General features: G+C 50.2%; 4 protein-coding genes across 4 annotated transcripts; 3 read left to right on the plus strand and 1 right to left on the minus strand.

Moving 5' to 3' along the window:
* Positions 1-765: 765 nt before the first annotated feature.
* ALTATR162_LOCUS5114 (uncharacterized protein) lies at positions 766-2,009 on the minus strand (the record flags this gene model as incomplete). Its single annotated transcript, XM_043312731.1, has 3 exons — positions 766-1,151; positions 1,205-1,312; positions 1,364-2,009. The coding sequence occupies 3 exons, from the start codon at positions 2,007-2,009 to the stop codon at positions 766-768; spliced, it is 1,140 nt and encodes a 379-aa protein (XP_043168666.1).
* Positions 2,010-2,387: 378 nt separating this feature from the next.
* Positions 2,388-3,692, plus strand: ALTATR162_LOCUS5115 (uncharacterized protein; the record flags this gene model as incomplete). Its single annotated transcript, XM_043312732.1, has 3 exons — positions 2,388-2,414; positions 2,464-2,671; positions 2,725-3,692. 3 exons carry the CDS (start codon positions 2,388-2,390, stop codon positions 3,690-3,692), a joined length of 1,203 nt encoding a protein of 400 aa, XP_043168667.1.
* Positions 3,693-8,181: 4,489 nt separating this feature from the next.
* ALTATR162_LOCUS5116 (uncharacterized protein) lies at positions 8,182-9,081 on the plus strand (the record flags this gene model as incomplete). The annotated part of the gene is made up of 1 exon (XM_043312733.1): positions 8,182-9,081. One exon carries the CDS (start codon positions 8,182-8,184, stop codon positions 9,079-9,081), a length of 900 nt encoding a protein of 299 aa, XP_043168668.1.
* A 739-nt stretch (positions 9,082-9,820) lies between these two features.
* On the plus strand, positions 9,821-22,668 carry ALTATR162_LOCUS5117 (uncharacterized protein; the record flags this gene model as incomplete). Its single annotated transcript, XM_043312734.1, has 4 exons — positions 9,821-12,793; positions 18,821-19,074; positions 20,853-21,195; positions 21,253-22,668. The coding sequence occupies 4 exons, from the start codon at positions 9,821-9,823 to the stop codon at positions 22,666-22,668; spliced, it is 4,986 nt and encodes a 1,661-aa protein (XP_043168669.1).
* Positions 22,669-22,927: the final 259 nt, after the last annotated feature.

Raw genomic sequence — 22,927 nt, forward strand, 5'->3', positions numbered from 1 at the left:
TGACCCTTGCTCGTGTGTGGCTGGGCGAGCGAAGAAATGCCGACATCTCGGCCGCTGTGCTGTTAACTCCGACGGTGCTCAGGTGGTGATCCAGCTGCAAAGGTACGGGTTTAACGGGTATGAACGTTCCGGTGTAGTAATTCGAGATTGCTGATCATGATCGTTCAACACTAAGCTCAACCGTGACTCGAACTAGCCATTGGCCACAATCATCTCTCGCGCCCTGTTCTTGGTAGTCAGTGGAAACGACTCTGATTGGAAGCTAACTACCTTCGTCTTCATAACCTTTCAGCTTTCACTATCATACGGTAGAGCGTAGGTTCTTGGAATCTCTTCTAAAGAGATAAATAACGTACATGAGGTTAATGAGTAGATAATATAAAACTTAGAGGGTAGAAGGGAATGCAAAGAGTCTTGAGAGAAGGGCTCTTATGTTAGACTTTAGGTGTTACACAGTAGAAGAAAAGAAGTGCTAGAAGTTAGAGGTATCAGGTAAGGAGGTAGGAGTATCAAGGCAATAGATGTAGTGAATTCTCCTAGTTGTTTAGAGTAGAGACTTCTAATATTGTAAATTGATATTGCGATTCTAGAATGCTAGGAGTTTGATAAACGTTAGCATTAGCTTATAGCTCTTCATATCAGATCTATAGATGTGCTTATTATTCGATCCTCATCCTCAAGGTATGCCGTATTGTGTGAACTACACCACAGGCCTTTCCAATAAGTATGCCACAAAACAACAACACGTCATCCGACTCTCACCGATCACGCCTTGTTCTCCATATCTTTCACCCTCTTCAACCCGGCTCTCGCATTTGTCAACCCCTCCGCAAATCCCATCTTCTTCGCCAAAGCAGCCGCTTCTTCATACCTCTGCCTTGCCTCACCAACCTTACCTTCCATCTCAAAGAACTCTCCAAGGTTATGTGTTGCAACGGCGCAGCCCATGTCACACTCTTGGTTCCGCTCAGGCGCCTTGATCTGTGCTGCCTGGGCCAATGCCCGTTCCGCCCATTGCCGCGCTTGATCTATAAGAAGGGTACGGGGAGCGGAGTTTGAGACGGGAAAGTCGGTGGGTTCGGGGGCCATGGTGATGGCGTCGGTGGTGGAGGGCGGGGTTTGTTGGACGAGGCAGGTTGAGATGTTGTTCACTGGAGCGTGTTGTGTTAGCATGTGGGTATATAGGAGGGTGGGGAGTAAGTACTGAGGACAACGCTGTGGCACGAAGTGGGTGGACACAGCTGAAGCGCCTTGACGAACAGTGGTGCTGCAAGGTAATGCGAGTCGAATTGCTCGTAGTGTGTTCCGAGAGCTGCATTATGTTAGCATGCGTACGTGAGACCCGACCACCATTTGCGCATACCTTCCAGTACACCACCCATCTCGTCGTTGGTCAACCATGGCCCCTCGCCATTCTTAACACCATCCCGCTCCCGTCTTTGTTGCTCCTTGAGCGCGCTCTCAACAGCCTCGACCAATCTCTTCTCACCATTCTCAGGCTCGTTGACATATCTCACGTCGTAGAGCTGGCCCAGCTTGAGGTTAATCTGCACCATGTTCTTCTTCACCCTGCTTCTATTCCCCGTCGTCCAATGCTTATCCGAGAATTCATCCACCCACTTCTGGCAGTCGTTGCGCATAATCTCCAGCACGTCAATGGCCAGACTGTAATACCCCGCGTCTTCAAATAGCGCAGCAATGGTGTATTTGACGCCCATGATCTCATCGCTAAAGGGATCCATGCCCATCTCGTCGGCGAGGGCGAGGGCCTGGCGAAAATGTTTGTTCGCTTCGCGGATGTCGAGCCATTTGCCGCGGCTGTAGAAGAGAGCTTTGCGCAGCTTCTTTGCGACGGGCTCGGGGAAGTTGTGGTACGGTTTTATAATGACATTTTTGTAGTACCACGGTATATAGAAGACACAGATGCCGGCCACGAGGGCGATGGTCGCAATCGCAAAGGGGAACAAGACGGGGCTTTTGTGGTATTGCTCCCGGAACTGCTCTCGCATCGTGGACTGATAGCGCCGACTCAATTGCTGCTGTACTGGCCGCCGCGGCCATGGCTTAGCGGGTAGCCGTGTGCATCTTGTTGTAAGTGGGGCCCGCGCTTCGCAGCGAGCGAATGCGAATGCGCTTGCTCGGGGCACGGCTCGAGGTATAGTGCTGCTGAACATTGTGCGCCGGGCGAGGGCAAAAAGATGTGCGAGGTGGCATGTCGCGCGCGGTGGAGCGAGTGCATGACGGAACGAAGTTTTAGTGCCCGTCGCGTCTATTTCCGCGTAGGGCTGAGGGCGAGCCGCATGACGTAGGCAATCATCGCGTCTTCGGTCTCACAAACAATGCGCTGAACACTTCGTCATGTAAACAATGCACTGAACTACTTCATCATGTGTGGCCGATACGCGCTGGCACTGGTGAGTATACTCTGATGTAGATTCCCATAGATAGCTGACAAGACAGCAGCGGCCTTCCGAGGTCCGCCAGCAGCTCGAGCAGTCGCAGATGCCAGTAGAAGAGGCACCCGATGACGACGACAGTAACGTGCGCCAAAGTTACAACTTTGCCCCCGGCTATCATGGCCTCGTATACCGCGCAGAAGGTCCCGAAACAGGCGGCCAGCACGAAGGTGCGACGGAAGACACAAAGTACAAGCTACAGTCTATGCAATGGGGTAGGCTCTCCCAAGTACCTGGCCACGTGACCCTCACTGATACTATGCACCAGGTCTCGTGCCATTCTGGACAAAGCGCAACCCTGACTACGGATCCAAGATGAAGACAATCAACTGCCGAGACGACTCTCTCGTCGAAGACCGCGGCATGTGGACAACCATGAAGAAGAAGAAGCGCTGCATCATCGTCGCACAGGGCTTCTACGAGTGGCTGAAGAAGAACGGCGGCAAGGAGAAGCTGCCACACTTTACCAAGCGCAAGGACGGCCAGCTCATGTGCTTTGCTGGGCTATGGGACTGTGTGCAGTTTGAAGACTCTAGTGAGAAACTCTTCACCTACACCATCATCACGACCGATTCAAACAAGCAACTCAGCTTTCTGCACGACCGCATGCCCGTCATCTTCGATAATGGCTCAGATGCCGTCCGAACCTGGCTGGATCCGGCTCGCACAGAGTGGAACTCTGAGCTGCAGTCACTCCTGAAACCATACGAGGGCGAGCTGGAGTGCTATCCAGTCAGCAAAGACGTTGGTAAGGTCGGCAATAACTCGCCATCCTTCCTCGTCCCAATAAACAGTGCAGCCAACAAGAACAACATCGCAAACTTCTTCGGCAGCCAACAGAAAGCCGCCAAACCCAAGGCTGACGAAAAGAGCAGTACCAAAGTCGAGCATGATGACGATGAGACGCGTGCTACGACTGACCGCGTGGAAAGTACCGAGGATAACGCGCCACTGCCTATACCAGCGACGCCTGGACAAGCGAAGTTGGAGTCAAAAGGCATCAAGCGAGAGCACGACGACGAGGATGCAACTGACAACGGCACAGAGAGCGAGCCACAGAATAAACGCAATAAGCCCACCGCATCTGCATCTCCAGTAACCAAAAGTTCGGTCAAGAAGACGTCAACGCCTGCAAAGAAGCAGGGCACCAGAAGCGCTACGAGCAATGGCAGTGCAGCAAAGACATCCAAGGCTGATGGTTCGCGGAAGATAACATCCTTCTTTAGCAACAAGTGAGCGAGTACAAGACTATGCTTTCATTCTCCCGAGTCCGGCGAGAGCGACGCCGGGATACTGTATTCCCTAGCATATTCTCGAGAGTCATCTACAGTAACAGGCTTTTTTTTTTGGTGGTGAAGAACCAGGTCCGTCTAGGCTTGCTTCTTCGTACGCTACACCGTCTAACCCATATTTCAGTGGCAAAACTGGCAGCGCATGTACAAAACGTGTGTGGGGAAGCTATTAGGGAGGCGTGCAGCGTGGACATGGAGAGGGGAAAGCCGGGATGGTGGACATCTCGCTACTTGAGGTAGACAGCCAAGGTATGAACATGATAAGAGCTGGTGTGCTATCGGCCTGCGCTTTCCTCGGAATCACCTGCCACGCTTGCCACCACTGACTTGGTGGTAAGAATGGCAACGTGCAAGGTTACGCAAGCCCTGCATTCCACTGCCGCTAAACAGTGACAATTACACATCCTTTCGATCCCGTTAGAGTATCGTCAGCCGCTGCACACATACAACCACATACTTAGCTCGTTTGCTACTACAGCAACAACCGTGGTACGGGGAAGGATGGGAGTGTTGCGAATCGCATTAATCGCGGACACATCTCCGGGCGAACCTCGGAGCTGGTGGTTATGTGTCTCGGAGGGGTACGAGACGTCTGAAGCAGGCGCATGGGCGTTGGATACAAGCCCGTTCTCCATGTTTACGTGCTGTAATTGCTTGCGAGTACAGAGTTGGAGCTTTGTGGGGACCGCGAAGCTGCCATTTTCGTGTCATTTCCTCACTGCGATAGCCTTACATTTGCCAAAAAGAGCCGTGCACTATTGTTTACAAGCCCCATAAATGCTTTTCTTGTACGTACGCTTGTCTCAAACTATGGCGAACGAGCTAGATTTGAAATACTTTGAACTCTGTTGCAAGAGCTGTGACCTGCAGTTGTTGCCAAGACCTCGAGGTTTCGTCTGTGCTCACCTCCGTGGAGTACCCTTACTCCACTTATGTCTAGCATTTTGCCACAAATAAACAGAACGTAGGGCCGGAGAACTGGTCGATCGACACTCGGGGATAGCCGAGTGTCGAAAAACCAGTTTTTGTACTCGTAGAGGGACATAGGCTGCTCTAGAGGGGCATGTTCCACCTCCTGGGCCTCAGGTTGATGATGCCGATGAGAACACTTCTGGTAGCGAATTTCGTCAGTGGCTCAATATAAATGTCCAAAGTGCAAAAACAGATAATCTTAGAGCTATGCAAGGTTCAATTACGCCTCTCATATCTAGCTAGCGTACGCTTTATCTAGCTACCCTTTTGCTTTTTCTGCGCAGCTAGCAATCTAGTCGAGTTGTCAACACACCCCCGGGCCAGTCAAGTGACAAGTGCTTACCAAAACTAGGCTGACTCGTAAGAAAGCCTACACTAAGCGCGATCTAAACGAGCGTAGGACTAAAGCCAAGCGGCGTGCGGAAATCGGAAACTGCGGCTGCACCCGATTGTGACGATTATTGCCACCGGGGCGTGAGCGATGTTTACAGAAGCGGCCTGACAGAAGTGGCGCTTCTGGTTACAGCAGATGACCCGCTCTCTTATCGCAGATCGTTGACATATCCGCCTTGGTGCTTTTCTCCAAGTAAGCCTAATGGAGATAGTGTGCTCTTAGGAGATTTAGGTACCAAAAGTACAAAACTGTCACTCCACTGATTGCTACAGTGTGTTGTAGCTCTCTTACCACCAACAATCTTTTCGTTATGCAATGAATAAAGAGGCGTCTTTGGAGGCGTGCGCTTGAGACTCAACATGACCAACAGCCGTCAGTGTGACGTTTCTGTACGCGCTTCTTGCAGCTGATGCAGGCAACAGAGATGGAAGAGCTGGGTTCAGAAGAAACACGACCTCCGCGGCGACTTTGTTTCGACACGCTGGAAACTTCTATATAAGACCTACGACCGTTCGTTCCTAGATGGCCATCAGAACAACGCAAACACTTACAATTATCAAGCACCTTACTTATCATCATCATATCATCCCTCATAACTACAATCCTCTTCTTCATCTCAACTCAAAGATGAAGCAGTCTATGATCTTTTCCTTCCTTGCTATGGCCCTCGCTGTTTCGGCAATGCCTACAGACACAAAGCCAGCGCACGAGCCAGCACCCGCAGGTGGAAATGGCAATGGTATCAGCTGCAGCGGTGGACAAGGCAAGCAGGTGTGCTGCACCGGCGGCCTCCTTGGCCTGCTCGATCTCAAATGCTTGGTTCAAGTGTTGGGTACCACTTGCGACGGCTCGACCACTTGCTGCTCTACTAGCGCTGAAGGCGTAAGTATCCATTCCACGTTTAGCTCTACACTACAATCCCTTTCAGTCCAAATCACACTCTTCTGCCCCACCGCTCAATAAGCTATTGCTAGCTAATGCTAATTTGGACTGATTATAGGGCGCGCTGATCAACCTCCAACTCCTTACCTGTGGCCTCTAATCTCGGTCCCGACTCCATATATGGCGTGGAACCCTCAGAGACGCAACGGCAACTGCACAAACATGGCGGCAGGTCAGAAATTGCGACATCTGATATACGTACGGCTTTGGACTTTTACTACGTTCGCTTAGGTTTATCATGATGATTCAATTTAGGGGGATTGCTTTACAAAGCGGTATCTTCACTCCTTGACTTTTACTTTTGTACTTGAACGAAATAAGTAGCATGAATAAAAAAGCGATCAACGATCAAATACGGCTTCCGTCTCAGCATGTGACGGGTGAAAGCTTCGTTCGGAAGTATCCGCAGCCGTAAGATAGTAAGTCATCATCAAGACTTGTTGAAGTGTTAAGCAGTAAGCACTGTAGTGACAAACTCTACATCGTGTAATGAATACTGGGAGAGCTCACGCTACCAGACGTTCACTGTTCCGGAATACCATGCGACCATGTTCCTCATTAAGCATGTGTAGTTAAGCTCACCCCGAAGCAATAGGAATTCTGAACTAGGTCGGATTGGCTATACTGTGTGAGTCTGGAGTGAATAGAGGAGGGCAGGAGAGCGTGGAGTTTTGATGACACGAGAATCCATATACTAGTGTACTAGCGCGGGATCTTCAAGTTCCTACACAACTTAGACGTGGAGCCTTTAGCATAGGACTTCAGTAAAATCAAACTGTTTTGTATTTATATCCCTCCTCTTTAGTAAGAGTCTAGTACACCCAAGGTAGGTTACTCGTGAGTGGCTAGGATAAGTGGATAGCCGGGTTTGTTAATCACTCTACTTAGTAGTATGATGGTACATAAATTGCAGTTTAGTGTTGCCATCCACATCTACTTTAGTTTCGTACGACTAGGCTAGTCTGCGTATATCTCTGTACCAGCTGGCGTGTGCGGTTGATGACTAGTAATGTGTAGTTGGTAAAGAAGGGCGGAGCCGGCGCATCTCATGTGGGTGGACAATGATGGATTGCCTATGCCAGATTGGCGACGCTCAAAACTATTGCCTTGACCACATTCAACGCTGTTGGGTCACGAAAATCACATGCTGCCAAATATTGCCTTGGTGGGTTGGTGGTTGAGGTTCGAGAAAGCAGTGTGGAAAAGTCTCTCAGCATAGTATGCGAGGTTGCTATTACGAGTCATTCCTTAAACAAGCGATTGTCGGCGACTAAATCACTGTTTTTCGCCTTATTTCCTTGGTTGTTCGAGCTAAGATTCACCAATGAAACTGCTGTTGGCCACAACAGCGAAATTCATCAGACTATCAGAAGAACGAATTGGTTCTTGGCGTAACTTGCTTCACAGAGATCACGGAATTCCTCCGCGACTATGAAGGGTTAATTTAGACAAGCGAAGAAGTAGATGCTAATCTTCGATCGAGGCGGATATCCGTTGGCGGCTGCCGAGTGACCGCGCGTGCCAAGGTCGGAGATAGAGACGTATCTCCATGAAAACGGGTACCTTTGTATAGGAAGGGTTTGCTGCGTTATGGCGATCATGTTGCTCTTTTTCCCTTGTGCCGTGTTTTGTGAGGCAAAGGAGTATTGTCTCAAAGCCACTTCTGCACTGCATCATGTTGGAATTACATGCTCGAATGTGATAGATGTGCCACGAACGAACATTGTGTATTCATTCCAAGACGGCATGCATCGTGTTGCGATGACCGGCGTGTCGCTATCTATCTGTTGCGATGCGTAGCTCAAAAGTAACGAGATTCCGGAGTTATCGGCGTTTCTAGATCGCTGTGCAAAACAGGAAGACGTGGGCATCATGCATCGTACTTTGTCAAGTTCTATGCCATTAGTCACTATGCAAAGCTTCGGCTCGCGCGTTTCAACAACGTGCCGAGCGCGGAACTCTTACGTTCCATATCACCGACGTTCTTCGTATGCTAACTCTCAATCGAACATTAATAGGCGGCTTCCAGGTTCCCGTCATCACGATCTATCCACTATCCTTGAGAAGCACAAATCATCTTATTATTATTATCGATCATACAACGTTTAGAGATTATCGGCCCATTATGTCCAACAAAGTCGTTCTCATCTCCGGCGCCTCTACAGGCTTCGGTGCCCTTGCTGCACGCCTCATAGCTCAAAATGGCAACACAGTCTATGCTTGTGTGCGCGAACACGAGAAAGCAGAGATTACGAGCATCGAGTCGTTCGCTAGAGAGCACAATGTTGACCTCCGTCCCCTCATTCTCGACGTCACGGACACGGACGTTGTCAATGCGGCAGTCGACGCTGTCATCCGCGAGTCAGGACGTATAGATGTGCTCCATCATAATGCTGGACGCTCTATGATAGGCCCAGCTGAAGCGTTCACGCCTGAAGAAATGATGAAGTACCTCGACGTCAACTTCCTGGGCACACAGAGGCTCAATCGTGCGGCGCTGCCGCATATGCGCAAGGCTAGAACTGGCCTAGTCATGTGGACCTCGTCATCAAGCGTAAAAGGTGGCGTGTCACCTTTCGTTGGCCCGTACTTCGCGGCCAAAGCAGCCATGGACTCATTAGCGGTGTCTTATGCTGGCGAGCTCTCGCGCTGGGGGATCGAGACCAGCATCATCGTACCAGGGATAACTCCAAGCGGCACCAATATGTTTGCGACCCTAGGCAAACCCGACGATCCAAAACGCGAGGCAGAATACATGGAGGGTCCTTACAAAGGGTTTTTCAAACAATTTATGGAGGCTGTGACGAAGATGTTGCCACAAGACGTGGATGCTGGGGAGGTGTCCAGATTGATGGCTAGGATCGTGGAGATGCCGCATGGAACGAGGCCGTACAGGGTTCATATCGATCCAAGTAATGACGGATCTGAGGTCGTGAGTGCTGTGGCGGATCGGGTCCGGGCGGAAATGTTCCGAACCCTTGGCATGGAAGACATGTTAAAACCGAAACTAGCCATCTCTTCGTAGCATTACAATATATAGTTCTCCTACTACCTATCTATCCTTGTCTTCCTTCTTTAGTAACAAGTGAGCGCAAGACTTTGCTTCTAGTATCTCTGGTCCGGCTAGGGCGACGTCGGGACATTGTAGGCCGGAGTGTCAGGCTTTTGGCGGTGGATAACAAGCCATTTAGGCTTGCTGCTTGGTGCGTCATCGTCCGACCTATATCCAGGCAGTCTGGGGGCCAGATTAGCAGCGCAGGTACAAGACTGCGCGGAGATGCAATCGTGGAGATTTGCAGTGTGGAAGATAGGAAAGGAAGGCTCTTTGTGGAGTAGAGCACGTCTCTCGCGGTTCTGTCCGTTGCCCCGCGCTAGTGGCAGTGGGGAATTGACGACGGGCCATAGCGGCCGTCAAAATCTCCAAACACCACCGATCTTGGCCCGTTAGAGCTGTCCAACGCCCTGCGCAACGCATCCTGCAGCGCGATCCTCCAATCCGGCCACCCCTGCATGTGCGGACGGTGCGCCGATTAGACTCCAATTTATTTCTCAGTGGCCTCTTGGCTCTGCCCCTGCGTGTGTCTCATGATCAAATACAAGCTGTCTTATCCTAAATATAATATGCAAAAAAATTTGGCCGTTACATCTTCTGTCCCTTTCGAATTCATGAGACCTCCGTCCCTGGATGACCCCATGCTCACTAGCATCAATGCCAAGACTTGTCGCTTGCGCGTTCAACCCTAGCTGTTCGCGTTCCTGACACGATGGACTCTAACATGGCGTCCTTGATGGACCTTGTGTCCCAAAATCAACCCCACTTCCAGACACACCAAGCTCTTCTTGTCGTTGGACTGCAAAACGACTTTGTGACACCAGACGGACGACTGCCCGTTGACACCAAGACGGGCTTCCTGGAGCGCATCCAGACTTTGATCCCGAAATTTCGGGAGCTCAGCAGCAATGTAATATGGGTGCAAACGCTGTATGAAGCCGACCGCATCGCGACCGGCACCGATACGGGTGAAGGCGACACGCTTGTTGTAGGCGGACTGGTCGATGGAGACGAGAGCAACAATGACGCAGCAGAGGAAGAGTTGGCCAAAGAAGCGGCGTCGCTACCAGCGCAATCCAGATCCTCAAAACACAAGCAACGCGCGCTAGATCTGCTGAAACGCGTGTCGGCGCGAAGGAAGACGCTGCCAAAAGAAGTTGCAAAGGCCAAGGCAGAGGAAGATGAGGAGTTGTTCTTGTTGAAGAGCGAGAAGAGGACGCCGGCATGCGTCCCAGACACGCACGGCGCCGAGTTCGCGGATGCCGTTGCAAAGCAGGTCGAGCTAGCTACGGATGTTGTGATCCGGACTACGAATTACTCCGCTTTCCAAGGAACCAACTTACTCATGACCTTGCGCGCAAGGCTTATCACTGAACTCTTCATTGTAGGATGCATAACCAATGTGTCTGTGCTTGCGACTGTCATCGATGCTGCGCGACACGGTGTTAAGATTCATGTTGTAGAAGACTGTCTGGGCTTTCGTAAGGAAAACCGACATGATCTGGCTCTTAAGCGCATGGAGGACTTCTTTAGCGCTTTTCTGGTCAATAGCGAAGAGATACTCAAGGACGAACCGCTAAAGGATGGGCAAAAGATAGCGACGTTTGCGAATGGCGAGAGAAGCGGTAAGAAGGGCGGCGAGAAGGATAGCGACAAAAATGTTGAGGAGCTGATGGCCAAAATGTCTCTTGCATCTACCATCATAGCAAACCGAACGGCCGCGCAGGGTTCTGCCGCTAAGAACAAATCAGAACCCAATGACAAGGAATTTTCCGAAATGCTTGCAAAGGGAGCGGCGGTACCTGGCACGCAGGGGGAGAAGAAGCCGGAGCTTGTCAAAACCAAGATCCGAATGAGAACAGGAAAACCTAGGAAAAAGAAGAAGAAAGCGAAGGAAGGAGAGGAACCAAGAGAGGACGATGGAGATGCGAATAGCAAGCCCAGCACGACTATGGATCAAGGCACAAACGATCCGCCTCTACCAACCATAGGCTCACCGGCAGCGATGCCACCGCCTACGTCGACAGATTCTCAGCGAACGTCGAAGATTGGGAAAGCAGGGAGTGTGGCAGATTTGCGGGAGAAAGAAGGGAAGCAGCATGCGTTGAAGAACGCTACATCGGTGCCTATATTATCTTCCAAGTCTGGCGGTGAAGAGAAGGAGAAGAACAGAATATCGGATTTCTCGGATCGCGTCCGCATGTCACTCTCTAGGGCGCCAAAGTCTGAATCAGGGTCTGAGTCTAAGAGAGAATCCATTAATTCTGCAAAGGCAACCTCAACCACATCGAAGCAAGACGATAAAGAACCGAGCTCAAAAACTACACAGCCAGAGCAGTCTTCTACAAGCACTCAAAAAGTCGACTCTTCTTCATCAGCAAAAGCCACCACGATGGTCAAGTCATCCAAGTTGCAGTCGCTCGCAACTTTCCCTGTCCTAGGACCCGGAGATCACATTGCAGAAGGCGACTCGCGCATCGTTGATGATTTCTTCCCTGCCGACCTCGTTCACCCCTCCGTGCCATCAAAACCACTCAAGGATGTTATATTTACCCAACTTTACAATGAAGTGCGATGGCAGAAGATGCTACACCAGCAAGGCGAGGTCCCCCGTCTCGTATGCTGTCAAGGCGCCTTTGGCGACGACGGCTCTATGCCTGTATACCGTCATCCAGCAGACCAGACTCTGCCGCTTCTGCGTTTCTCACCTAAAGTGCAGGTCATACGGAAGCGCGCCGAGAAATTCGTGGGTCACCCCCTCAACCACGTCCTAATCCAACTATACCGTTCCGGCAACGACTTCATATCCGAGCATTCAGACAAAACGCTCGACATTGTAAAAGGCTCTTCAATCGTCAACGTGAGCTTTGGCTCCCAACGAACGATGCGACTACGCACCAAGAAGCCTCAGTCGAAATCAGAAGAAGACGTCCACAGCACCACTACTCAGCGCGAAACTCAACGTGTAGCCTTGCCCCACAACTCCATGTTCGTCCTCGGCCTCGAATCGAACGCAAAATGGCTCCACGGTATTCAACCCGATAAGCGCCTATCCAGTGAACGCAGCGAAAGCGAAACAGCTTACAACGGCATTCGCATCAGCCTAACATTCCGGCACATTGGCACCTTCCTCGACGCCAAAGAGACCATCATCTGGGGCCAAGGCGCAACAGCGAAAACCCCCCGCGACGCCGCCGATATCATCTCCAACGAAGAATCAGAATCCAAGCGCCTCATCAGTGCCTTCAGCCGCGAAAACCACTCCCAAGATTTCTCGTGGGAGGAGCACTACGGCGACGGCTTCGATGTCCTGCACCTAAACGCCCCACCACCCGCAGACATCCCTTTGCTTTTCCTCTCCAATAACCACATCGAAAACAACCAAGCCATCATCGGCCTCACTGAAGCAAAAATACACTACACCGTCATTGAAGCACCGATCCTGGACACGGCATTCGAACTCGATCGTCAAGTCACCTTCCGTGACACAGACACGCAACACACAGAAATCCACATGGCTTCTTCCATACTGCTTTATCTTGACCACTACTACCCGCTCGACAAATCTTCTTCCTCCCATCTTACCACTGCAAATGCGTATCCGACGATGCTGCTTGCGGCTGGTATAATGAAAGCTTGGTTGAACCGTGGGGTACCTGGGTATGCTGATGAACTTGGGCATTTGGTAAGTAGATTGGAAGAGATGGTAGAGGCGAATGGGGGTCCTTTTGTGGCGGGAGCGAGGTTTAGTATTGCCGACGCGTTTGTTTGGCCGGTGGTGCATGCTTTGGTGGGGAGTGGAAGGGTTGGAGAGAAGGAGGAGAGGGAGAGGGTGGGTTTCCGAAGTTGGGGGAGTGGTATGGGGCATGTTGGAGGAAGAAGGCTAGTGTTAAGAAGATGGCGGGTACGTTGGCTGTTCCAAGAGGACAAAAGGGTGAAGGGGGGGCGTAGGAGGTGTAGCGGGAGTTGTTATTGGAATTTGAGAGGCTTTTGGATAGGTGCTCCGGTGGGTATGCTGTGATATGAGACGGACGTTGTTGGCGTTTGGTCATATATATTTCCATTGTTATTTTTGAAAATACTCTTTCCAATAGTTCGCGTAGCGCAACCACCCGGTGGGTGTGGGGGACGGAGGGGAGGAGGTTTGGATGGGAATCCGTTTCGATTGGAAGTTGGAAAGGACTTCGATATGTGGTTTCATTGTTAATTCTAGGCATGAAACGGGCTTTATTCGCGTTTGATGTTGTATACATTTGTTCCTTTCGAGTGCGTTTGCAGAAGCGAGACCTTCTATCTGTCCCGCGGTAAGTGCTAGTAAGAGGTGGCACGCGACGTACTGTTAGGGGTAATGTGATATATTCGGTGATGAAGATAATCTGATCCCTACCAAGTACCCCCAGCGACCGAGTATTACCATATACTTTGACGCAAGTGGTCTCTGGTTCTGACAGTAAGTGTATATGATCAGATCAACCTGACACGACGCCACGTCCAACCCTCCGCAAAGGGCCCAAGTCTTGCATCTTCGCTCGGACTTGAATACAACTGAAACGAACCTACGCGCTCAGCCGTCATTTGATCAGCCTTCAAGCGAACGACAAGCACAAATGACTGCTCTTCGTACGCGCGGCCCTCTTCGCTACATCTTCCAGTACACAACACAAGACATAACCAGAGGCCTCTGCGTACGTTCTCGATCAATCGTTCGAAGGGATAGATACCTGGATATGTATTACGGTACACCCTTCGACCAGAGACTTGAAAATTGATCAAATTCACATAGTCGTCTTCGTCAGAATCGCTATCGGCCCATGGACTTTTTACGCGTTCGAAGCTAGCAGCTGGTATCATGGGCGCCTCGAACTGGATCAGCGTTACGGTGTCGAGCTCACGTTGTATATTATTTTTGTAAAGCGCGGAAGACACAACGGTTTGTTCAGACAGTGATTCCAGGCGTGCGTTCCGTAAAAGGGATCGATGTCTAGTCTCATGAATGTAGCGGAGCCAAAATTCCGCTTCTCCGCTCCACCCAGCCCAGGTCCACGAGGGAAATGTAGGTTTCCGCTGTGGCGAGCTGTCTTCGTTTTCACACGAATGCCAAGATAGCGCAGCCGTGATAAGATCCTCAAAGGAATCTAGCAGCGTGGTTTCTGACGCAGAGGGTTTGTAAAATGGTAGGCCACGGAGAAGCTCGGTAGTCGGCTGCGACCGCCGAATGTGATTCTTGACACCTAGAATCGCATCCAGCGTATCGGCCTCTTTGGTGATCTTCCGTGCACTATAATCCTCTATTATACTTGCCAAGTGGCCCCAGCTCCACGATGACGACTTTAGAAACAAGCTGCTTCGGAAGAAATGATGGGGATGGCGAATCTTCTTCCTTTCGCGAGCTGCGTTAGGGTCTGGATTTCCGAAGCCTTCGATCCAAGAATTGGCCGAACAATAGAACGATGTTTGGTGCTCTGTGAATACCAACATTCGCCTACTCAAGAGCCCTTCCTGGAATGTCCTATATATTCCACACGTCAGATCAGCATACATAATGAAAACATGAAGTGCCATGTCTCTCTTACCATGCTCGGGTGAACCATTCTGTTTCTCTAGCTTGGAGAACTGGATCGGGCCCATTCGAAAACACGACCACATCTTCCACACGAATAACTTCCCTATCCCTCCGTTTTGTTGACCCGACTCCTGGCAAGCCGTGTGTTTTGCTTTTACCAGCCGCAGCCACGATGGTGAGATCTGCACCCATATAGATACGATCCATCTTATTGATCTGGTCGTTCCGATGGCTGTCGTCGTTCTGATCGATGCAATATTCGTCAACCCATAAATAACGATATCCAAGCTGCAGTGTCACACTGATTGCATCCCTAATTGTCGCAGGAGTGTCCAGAGATATATTGGACCCTACGCGATATCCTGCAGGATCTGCTGTTTGAGAGTTTGCGCCCCACACGTAGCTCAGTGCCAACCACCGCATCTCTTGCGCCGCTTTGACGATAACCATGTCCTTGCAGTCTATCAGGTTCATGCCCGGGATTTCAAGTACCTCATGTTCGCAGACAGATCCGTGACATCTTGTGCACGTTTCCATCCACGAGCGGGCTTTGACACAGTCCCAGAGGTCCTGCACGGGCTGGGCACAATTCGAATCCTGCAAATCATCGCTAGCCAGTGTACAAACACGTCTTCATATGGACGAAGGAAGAAGTCATTGGGACGATACAAGCCAATCTTCAGTACAATACTATCCCGAGCATCAAGGGTGGTCTCTTTGACCCTATCCTCAGCATCAAGATTTCTGGCCCAGTTGGACAGCTTCTTGAATGAGTATGATCGCAGCTCGAATGTCTTGTACATATCGCATGAGAAGACGTTCTGAAACATCAGACGGCAGAGCTTGCAACCGTGGGAATATCGTATGGTATACGGAGATGGCTCGCCCCTCTGCCACTGATACTCTGCTTGTCGAGGATTCTGAACCAGGTCTTGGAAATCGATCTTCCGGCACGTTTCGCAGATGAAGTCCTCATCTTCGGAAGTCATCTCAACTGATCCAAGTTGGAAGCAGGTAGTTCTTCTCCGACAGTGTTCGCAAAGGGAGTCCCCGTCTCCGGAAGCCATCTCGATTGAATCCTGCAAGTAGTCAATTTTTCCCGACTATCGGATGGATACCGCGGTGAATACCAAACCCAACTGCTGAGATGTAAAGGTAGGCTGCTCAAATATGCTCACTGAATGGGCTGAAGTGGTGTGCAGTAGCTGTTTCGAACCCGTAGCATGTGCCAACCTAATAGATGCGGCGTGCTCCGTGCAAGCGGTTAACTATATTAATGATGTGGAAGCCACGGGCGAATGTGAGGTACGCAGATGCCGTGTCGAGGGGAGAAAGCCGAGACCCGCAGTTGCTGCCTAAGATGCAGCTCGCTTACAGTTACAAGTTTGGAATTGCGAAAGGAAGAAGCCGATCTATTTGCGCTTCCATCATATAGTTATCTACCCAATCTGGTTTTCCATTTTGGTACTTTCCTGCTCATAACAAACATACGTACTATGTGAATATGTTTTCTCTACGCAAAGTCTTCGAAGAACTAACTTCCTGTCGGCGTTTAAACAAAGCCTTCGGCACAGTGTGCGCCATGGAGGGAGAGAGCTCCACTCCGCCAAGGTCCATGAACTCCCCGGCGCTCCAGGAGTTGAAGGAGGAGGATACATTAGTCCTATATAGGTAGTAACTAGACTTATTAGCGTTAGGTGGTAATGTTTTGGGACCCAAACTTGAGACAAACGTGAAACAGGACGCTAGCAATATCAACAATCGCACCTCATCCCTTCTTTTGTAATGTGCAACGTCAAATTTCTGTAACAATTACTACACCCTAACAAAATATATCTATTACCTAATGCCGCTATGCCTTCGAATACACTTGTATTAAGCCAGTGCGAACTTCCTAACACGCAATTCGACGCAGAACTGTCTAGTCGTCGCCCGTCCGGCCATGGCTTCACCGTATTTGATGAAGACGTTTCCCAGCTCAGCGAACTCGATTCTGAACAGGTGCCGGTGCCTACAGAGTACTAGCAGACGAACGCCGACTCGTATATAGCTGTTGCCGAGCCAGGGCATCTGTCGGATACTCCGTTCGACTACAGCTGGGTTGCATGGGAGTGCTACGGGATCAGAGGCTACACAAAGGCAGTGAATAGCGTCTGAAGGACAGCTTGGTGGTGGCGTTTTGGGGTGCCTCTTGCTGGCAAGTACACTAAAAAGGGATCGACGCAGGTGGTTAATGGCATACACTTCTTATGCCGTACTTGCCACACTACTGCGCCAACTCTTACTCGCCCTTTAAACGTTACAAACGGAAGCCAACACGCCCTTGAACACTTCCGGAACGTGCACTCTAAGTCGTACAAGGAGAACGTTAACGATCCCCTTAACGAGCTCGACAAAGCTAACGCTATAAGCTCCTCTTTTGACTTACACGATCCTGTACAGCAACGAATATACAACAGTATCGCGGAGTCATTCGACTCTGGTTTAATCAAGAAGGACATTATGCGTTGGGTAACCCTTGAGAGTATACCATTCAAGAAGCTACAGAGTCCCTACTTTCGGAAAATATTTAGCCGTATACACCCGTTGATTCAGGATTCTATTATCCCATCTGAGAAGGTAGCCCGCTAGTGGGTGTACACTGAGTTCGCTATGCACAAAGAGGAGGTACGAGAGATCTTAAAGAACGCGGCGAGTCGTGTCCACCTCTCCTTCGACCTCTGGACGTCACCGCGGCGTAAGGCAATTAATGGTGTTGTTGCAAACTTTGTAGACGATAGGGGGAAGTGCTAAACAGCCAGACTTGCCTATCCTGATATGCTATCTTGATATCATCTCTGCTATCCTGCTATATCCGATATGATATATATCGGATATCGGATAAAGCTAGGGTCCCTTATCCTGATATCTATTCTGATATCAGGATAAGCTGCGGGCTCTGATTGGCCAGATGTTATCTCATCAATTGATAAGATCCGTTTTTCTCTAAGATCCGTTTTTCTCCCAGCCGATAAAGATTGAAGGCTCCCCTCTTCTCTGGTGGTGTCAGAGGGATCAGATTCGGACATATCCGCGTCTTAGTCGCATGGCCATCGACATACTATCTGTACCCCCTGGTTCTGCTGATCCTGAGTCAGCATTTAGTGGAGCGAGACGTACTGTATCATGGGATCGCGAAAGGATGTCATGTGCGGATCTGGAGAAGGTTGAATGTATTGGCAACTGGCTGCGTGAAGGACTCATTATACCATCATCACGTGGAGGTAGAGGGCTCGTCGTGGACGGTGATATAAACAGTAGTACTCGGGTTGATTCAGATGATGATCTAGATTAGAAATGAATGAAATATTACCCTTTAAGCTATGCATCTAATGCTATATCATCTCTGCTAAAACCGCTATCCTGATATCATCTCTGCTAACCTGCTAAGCCGATATCATATCAGGATAATTTATCATATCGGATATGATATCAGGATAGGCAAGTCTGTAAACAGCCATGTTGGCATTTAAAGAGATGACTGATTATCACGATGGCAAGGCTATTGCTGCGAACGTTCTAGCGGTTATTGACGACTACGACCTGCGCGATAAGGTCGGTTTCTTCGTCCTCGACAACGCCTTAAACAACGATACTGCAGTTGCAATCCTTGGAGAGATGCTCCAGTTCGATCCAAAGGTCAGACGGCTGCGTTGTGTTGGTCATATACTTAACCTTGTTGCCCAGCAGCTCCTGTTCGGCAGCGATTTCGAGAAGTTCGAGGGTGAGGTAGCTCGTGTAGCTAACTTACGAGAAGAGGTGAAGCTTTGGCGAGCTCAAGGGCCGATTGGAATAGTAGCAACAATCGTCCGATGGATAAACAAATCACCAGGGCGCGTAAAGAGGTTTGAGGATGCCCAGGGTGAGGTCTGGCGTAGGGAGAACCCAGAATCCAACCAACAGCCTCCTCCGCTACGGCTTAAAATGGATAATGCAACCCGGTACGTTCCTATCTCTTCTTTTTTTGTTGTGGTTGCGGAGATACACGTGTACAATTACTTTATCTTGGCACTTTGACATAAGACGGTAACTATGTCAGCTATGTAGAACACTAAACTAATGTTTACTAGGTGGAATTTAACAAGAGATATGATCTATTGAGCAGTACAGCTCCGCAACTCTATTGAGCACTTTCTTGACCTTGAAATGGCCACTTACATGCACCTCGTGCGTCGCGGTAATAAGAAACCTATCAATGAACGCCCATCGGAATCAGTTACTCGCGTTATCTTCGACCAGCGCATGTCATCCGATGAATGGGCTATTCTCCAGGAGCTCCTCGCTATCCTCGACCCGATTAAAGCGTGCACAAAGAAGCTCGAAGGTCGACCGAGTGAGGAGTCCGCTACCAGTATTGCCGACGTGTACGACGTCCTCTCCCTTATCCTCCGCCAGCTTAAGAAGCTTAAGGTTGAGTATGCTGAGAGCCAGAAGGACTCCGCCTTTTGGGTAGCAATCGAACAAGCTTGGAGCAAGGCAACAGAGTATTACAATATACTTGACGAAACCCCCGTGTACACTGCTGCTTTGCTGCTAGATCCGCGTCTGAAGTATTAGTACTTAGCGAAAGAATGGGGTGCGCAAGACGCTAAGTGTGGCGTAGAGGCAGTTAGGAGACTATGGGAGAAAGACTACAGGCATAACACCTCTCCTATCGACTTCTATAGCTCACGGCAAAGCTCCCTTGCTTTATCCCAGGACAGTGGGCTGCGCTAACCCCTGAGCGAACGCGATTGTAACGAGCGGCCCCGTAAGCGAATGAAGTACAGCAATATCGACGAGCTTATCAAACAGCAGCGACGTCTACCCTACCCACAAAAGATCGGTGACGAGCTGACGCTGTACCTCGAGGCTGAGCTCGAGACTGACGACGATCTCGTCTCCTTTCAGTACTGGCTCCGCCCAGCTGTTCGCGTCAAGTATCCTTCTCTTGCTCGCATGGCAATCGATATGCTGTCTATCCCAGCAATGAGCGCGGAGGCGGAGCGTATCTTTAGCTCTGCTGGTTTTACACTGAACTCTAGACGACGTCGACTACGCGAAGAGACTCTAGAAGCTATGCTATGCCTTACACACTGGAGCAAGCTTGGCCTTATAACCCTTGCTAAGCACCGTAGTGACGCAGTACTTGGTAACGAGATGGCGGAAGTACAATACGTATCAACTAGCAGTACTAGCAGCGAGGGGTTATGGGGCAATAGCGATGAAGGAGAGTAGCATAAAATGCGCTGGGAACCTACTATTAATCCACCCTATCTCCCTCCTTCGACAACTATCTAAATTATCTGAACTATCTACCTCTAAGCTTTACACCTGGGGGTGGTTTTAATGAAATAGCGATAGATTAAGTAGTATACATATAATATATTGTTCACCTCCTCTAACAATACTATGGTCCGTGCTCCCCGCGTTCTGATAGCAGCGGTGAGGTTAAGCTTTGCACAGCGTGCTAACCTACTCCTAATACGATTAGTGTAAGTGTGGGGTAAAAGCTTAGCAACTCCGTCAACTCCGGCGGAGCTCCATGGAGGCCAAGGAGGGAGGGAGTAAGGAGGGAGGCCAAGGAGTTCCCTCCATGGCGCACACTGCTTCGGCATGCGGAGGTTTATATTAGCAGCACATCGTTAACACATACACACACACACCATCGACACGAAAGGCATCAGGGTAGGCCAGTTCGAAATGTCCATATGTTAACGTCGCTGTTGAAGAACTATGTAAGAAAAACCTATGAAGATGCCGCTGCTGCCGCTTGCCGAGAACGGTTAGTATCCGCTGGAACAAGTCCGCTGCCATTGGTGGAATCTATTTACCACGCTTCACCTTCTACCTCCTACATGATAAAGGTCTCTCTATACGTGTCGTACCGATCAGGTCACCTTTTCTGTTCCATTTATTTATATGTATAAATTTTCTGTCCATCGCTGAAAGAGCTTCATGGCAGTTCCTTAAACGAGATCATAGCGTGTGTATCTGGCTTGCAAGCTGAGTGGGCTAGATCGCTTTGACACTGCCTCTACCAGCATCCGCGACTCATTAGCTGCCGTGTAGCATGTGTTCTACGTGTAGCAACAGCGCGAACGCGGTGTTATGTTATACATGCTTTTTCCGTACACACGGGAAAATCCTTACCCGCCTGCAGCTGTGGCGATCGGCAAGCGAGCCGTGTCGGCATCTGTATCCTGAACTTTACAATCAGTCATAAAGATGCGCTACCCCACAGAGGCATTGCGGAGACGATCGCAGTCGTTTCTGTACCTCCACAGCGCGTTACGATGATGTCGAAGAGTAATGTCGAAGGCGCCGACATGCCTGTTGAAGGCGTAACGGATTTGGAGCGAGTAGCTACCGCGGCACCGCAAACTGCAGATGAGAAGGATGGGGAACTTGTGGCTGTGACTACAACGGCTTCTGAACGCTTGCCTTTTTCAAAAGCACGATGTGTGGCGCTTGTTACGACTATTGCTGCTGCACCGTTTTTAAGTGTAAGTAAGCCCTACGATCTTTATTGGAGAAGAGAGAGGCTTGACTAACTGAGGTAGACCATGGCTGTTCAAGCTTCCGTCATCATCCTGCCCACCATTGGAGAAGAACTGCACATCCCAGTCAGTCGCCAGCAGTGGATCATCTCCGCGTACAACCTCACTTTCGGCTGCTTTCTGCTTCTATGGGGCCGTCTAGCAGACGTATACGGCCGACGAATGATCTTTCTCTGGGGTTCCGCAGCTTTCACACTAACATCCATCATAACACCATTCATCCCGAATGAAATCGGATTCGACATATTCCGTGGACTCCAGGGTCTAGCCGCCGCCGCCATGGCACCCACCGCTCTCGGCATCCTGGCTTCTACCTTCCCGCCCGGAAAGACAAAAGACATCGCTTTTGGATGTTTCGGTGCCGGAGCTCCACTGGGCGGCGTTTTGGGCAACATATTTGGTGGTGTTGTTGGCGAGTACCTCGATTGGCAATGGGTCTTCTGGCTTTTCGGTATCATCGCTGGGATCTCCACGGTGGCTAGTTGGTTTGTGATTCCTGTGCCGCCGGTGAAGGAGGAGCCGGTCATGCGTAGCACGGTAGACTGGATTGGCGGATCTCTCATCACCATCGGGCTTGTCATTCTCGTATTCGCGCTTTCCGAGGGCAACGTCGTGGGCTGGCGGACGCCGTGGGTACCCGTACTCATTGTCGTCTCACTGATCATCATCGTTGCATTCGGCTTCTGGCAGCATTACCTCGAGACGAAGACAGAGAGGCGCCCGTTGATGAAGATGAGCATCTTCAAAAACGCCAAGTTCACTGCTGCCAACGTGCTGATGGCGCTGTTCTTCTCGAGCTTCAACAACTACCTCATCTTCGCCACGTATTGGTTCCAAGACTACCAGGGCCACTCTGTTATCCAGACCACGCTTCGTTTCCTGCCTAACGGTATTACGGGCATTCTGGTTGCGACCATCACCGGTCAAATCCTGTCCCGTGTACCCGGCGACTACATACTCACTTTCAGTACCATCTGTGTAAGCATCTCGTCGCTCCTGTTCGCAATCCCCATCCCAGTCGATACTACTTACTGGGCATATGGATTTCCTGCCATGGTACTGTGTGTCTCAGGTGCGGATACCATTTTCCCTGTCCTTACACTGTTTGTGGCCAAGACGTTGCCACCAGAAGATGCATCGTTAGGCGGCGCACTTATCACTGCTGTGGGCCAGATCGGCCGTGCGATTGGCCTTGCGATTGCGACGGCTGTACAGACAGCTGTTGTAGCAAGAGAGAAAGGCCTGAGTGTGGATCAGATTGGCACTGAAGGACATAAGACGGAGCCATGGGATCCTGCACTAAAGGTGGGCATTAGAACAACGGCTTGGTTCAACTTTGGTATAAGCGTTGCGTCTACAGTTGTGGTAATCTTGTTTATTAGAGGTATTGGCATTATCGGAGGGAAAGGAAAGCGATAGTGCAGTATGACAGGAAGATGTGAGAAGCACTGTATTATTTTCAAGCAAAGTAATTCTCTTCCTATACAGTTCATTTCTTCCCATCTAAAACTTTCTACCTTCAATCCCCAGCATGTCGTCCACCTACACGCACAGACACTCCTCTCCCCGCTCTGTTCAGCGAGACCAACTCGAACCCAAAGAGAGGGTGAGTCAAGGTCTCAAGCCAAAAAAAGAAACAAGAGCCGTAGTGTGCTGATGGACAATCTAGGAGACGAGC

This window comes from Alternaria atra (assembly GCF_907166805.1).
Source record: "Alternaria atra isolate CS162 genome assembly, contig: 25, whole genome shotgun sequence".
Lineage (NCBI taxonomy): Eukaryota > Fungi > Ascomycota > Dothideomycetes > Pleosporales > Pleosporaceae > Alternaria > Alternaria atra.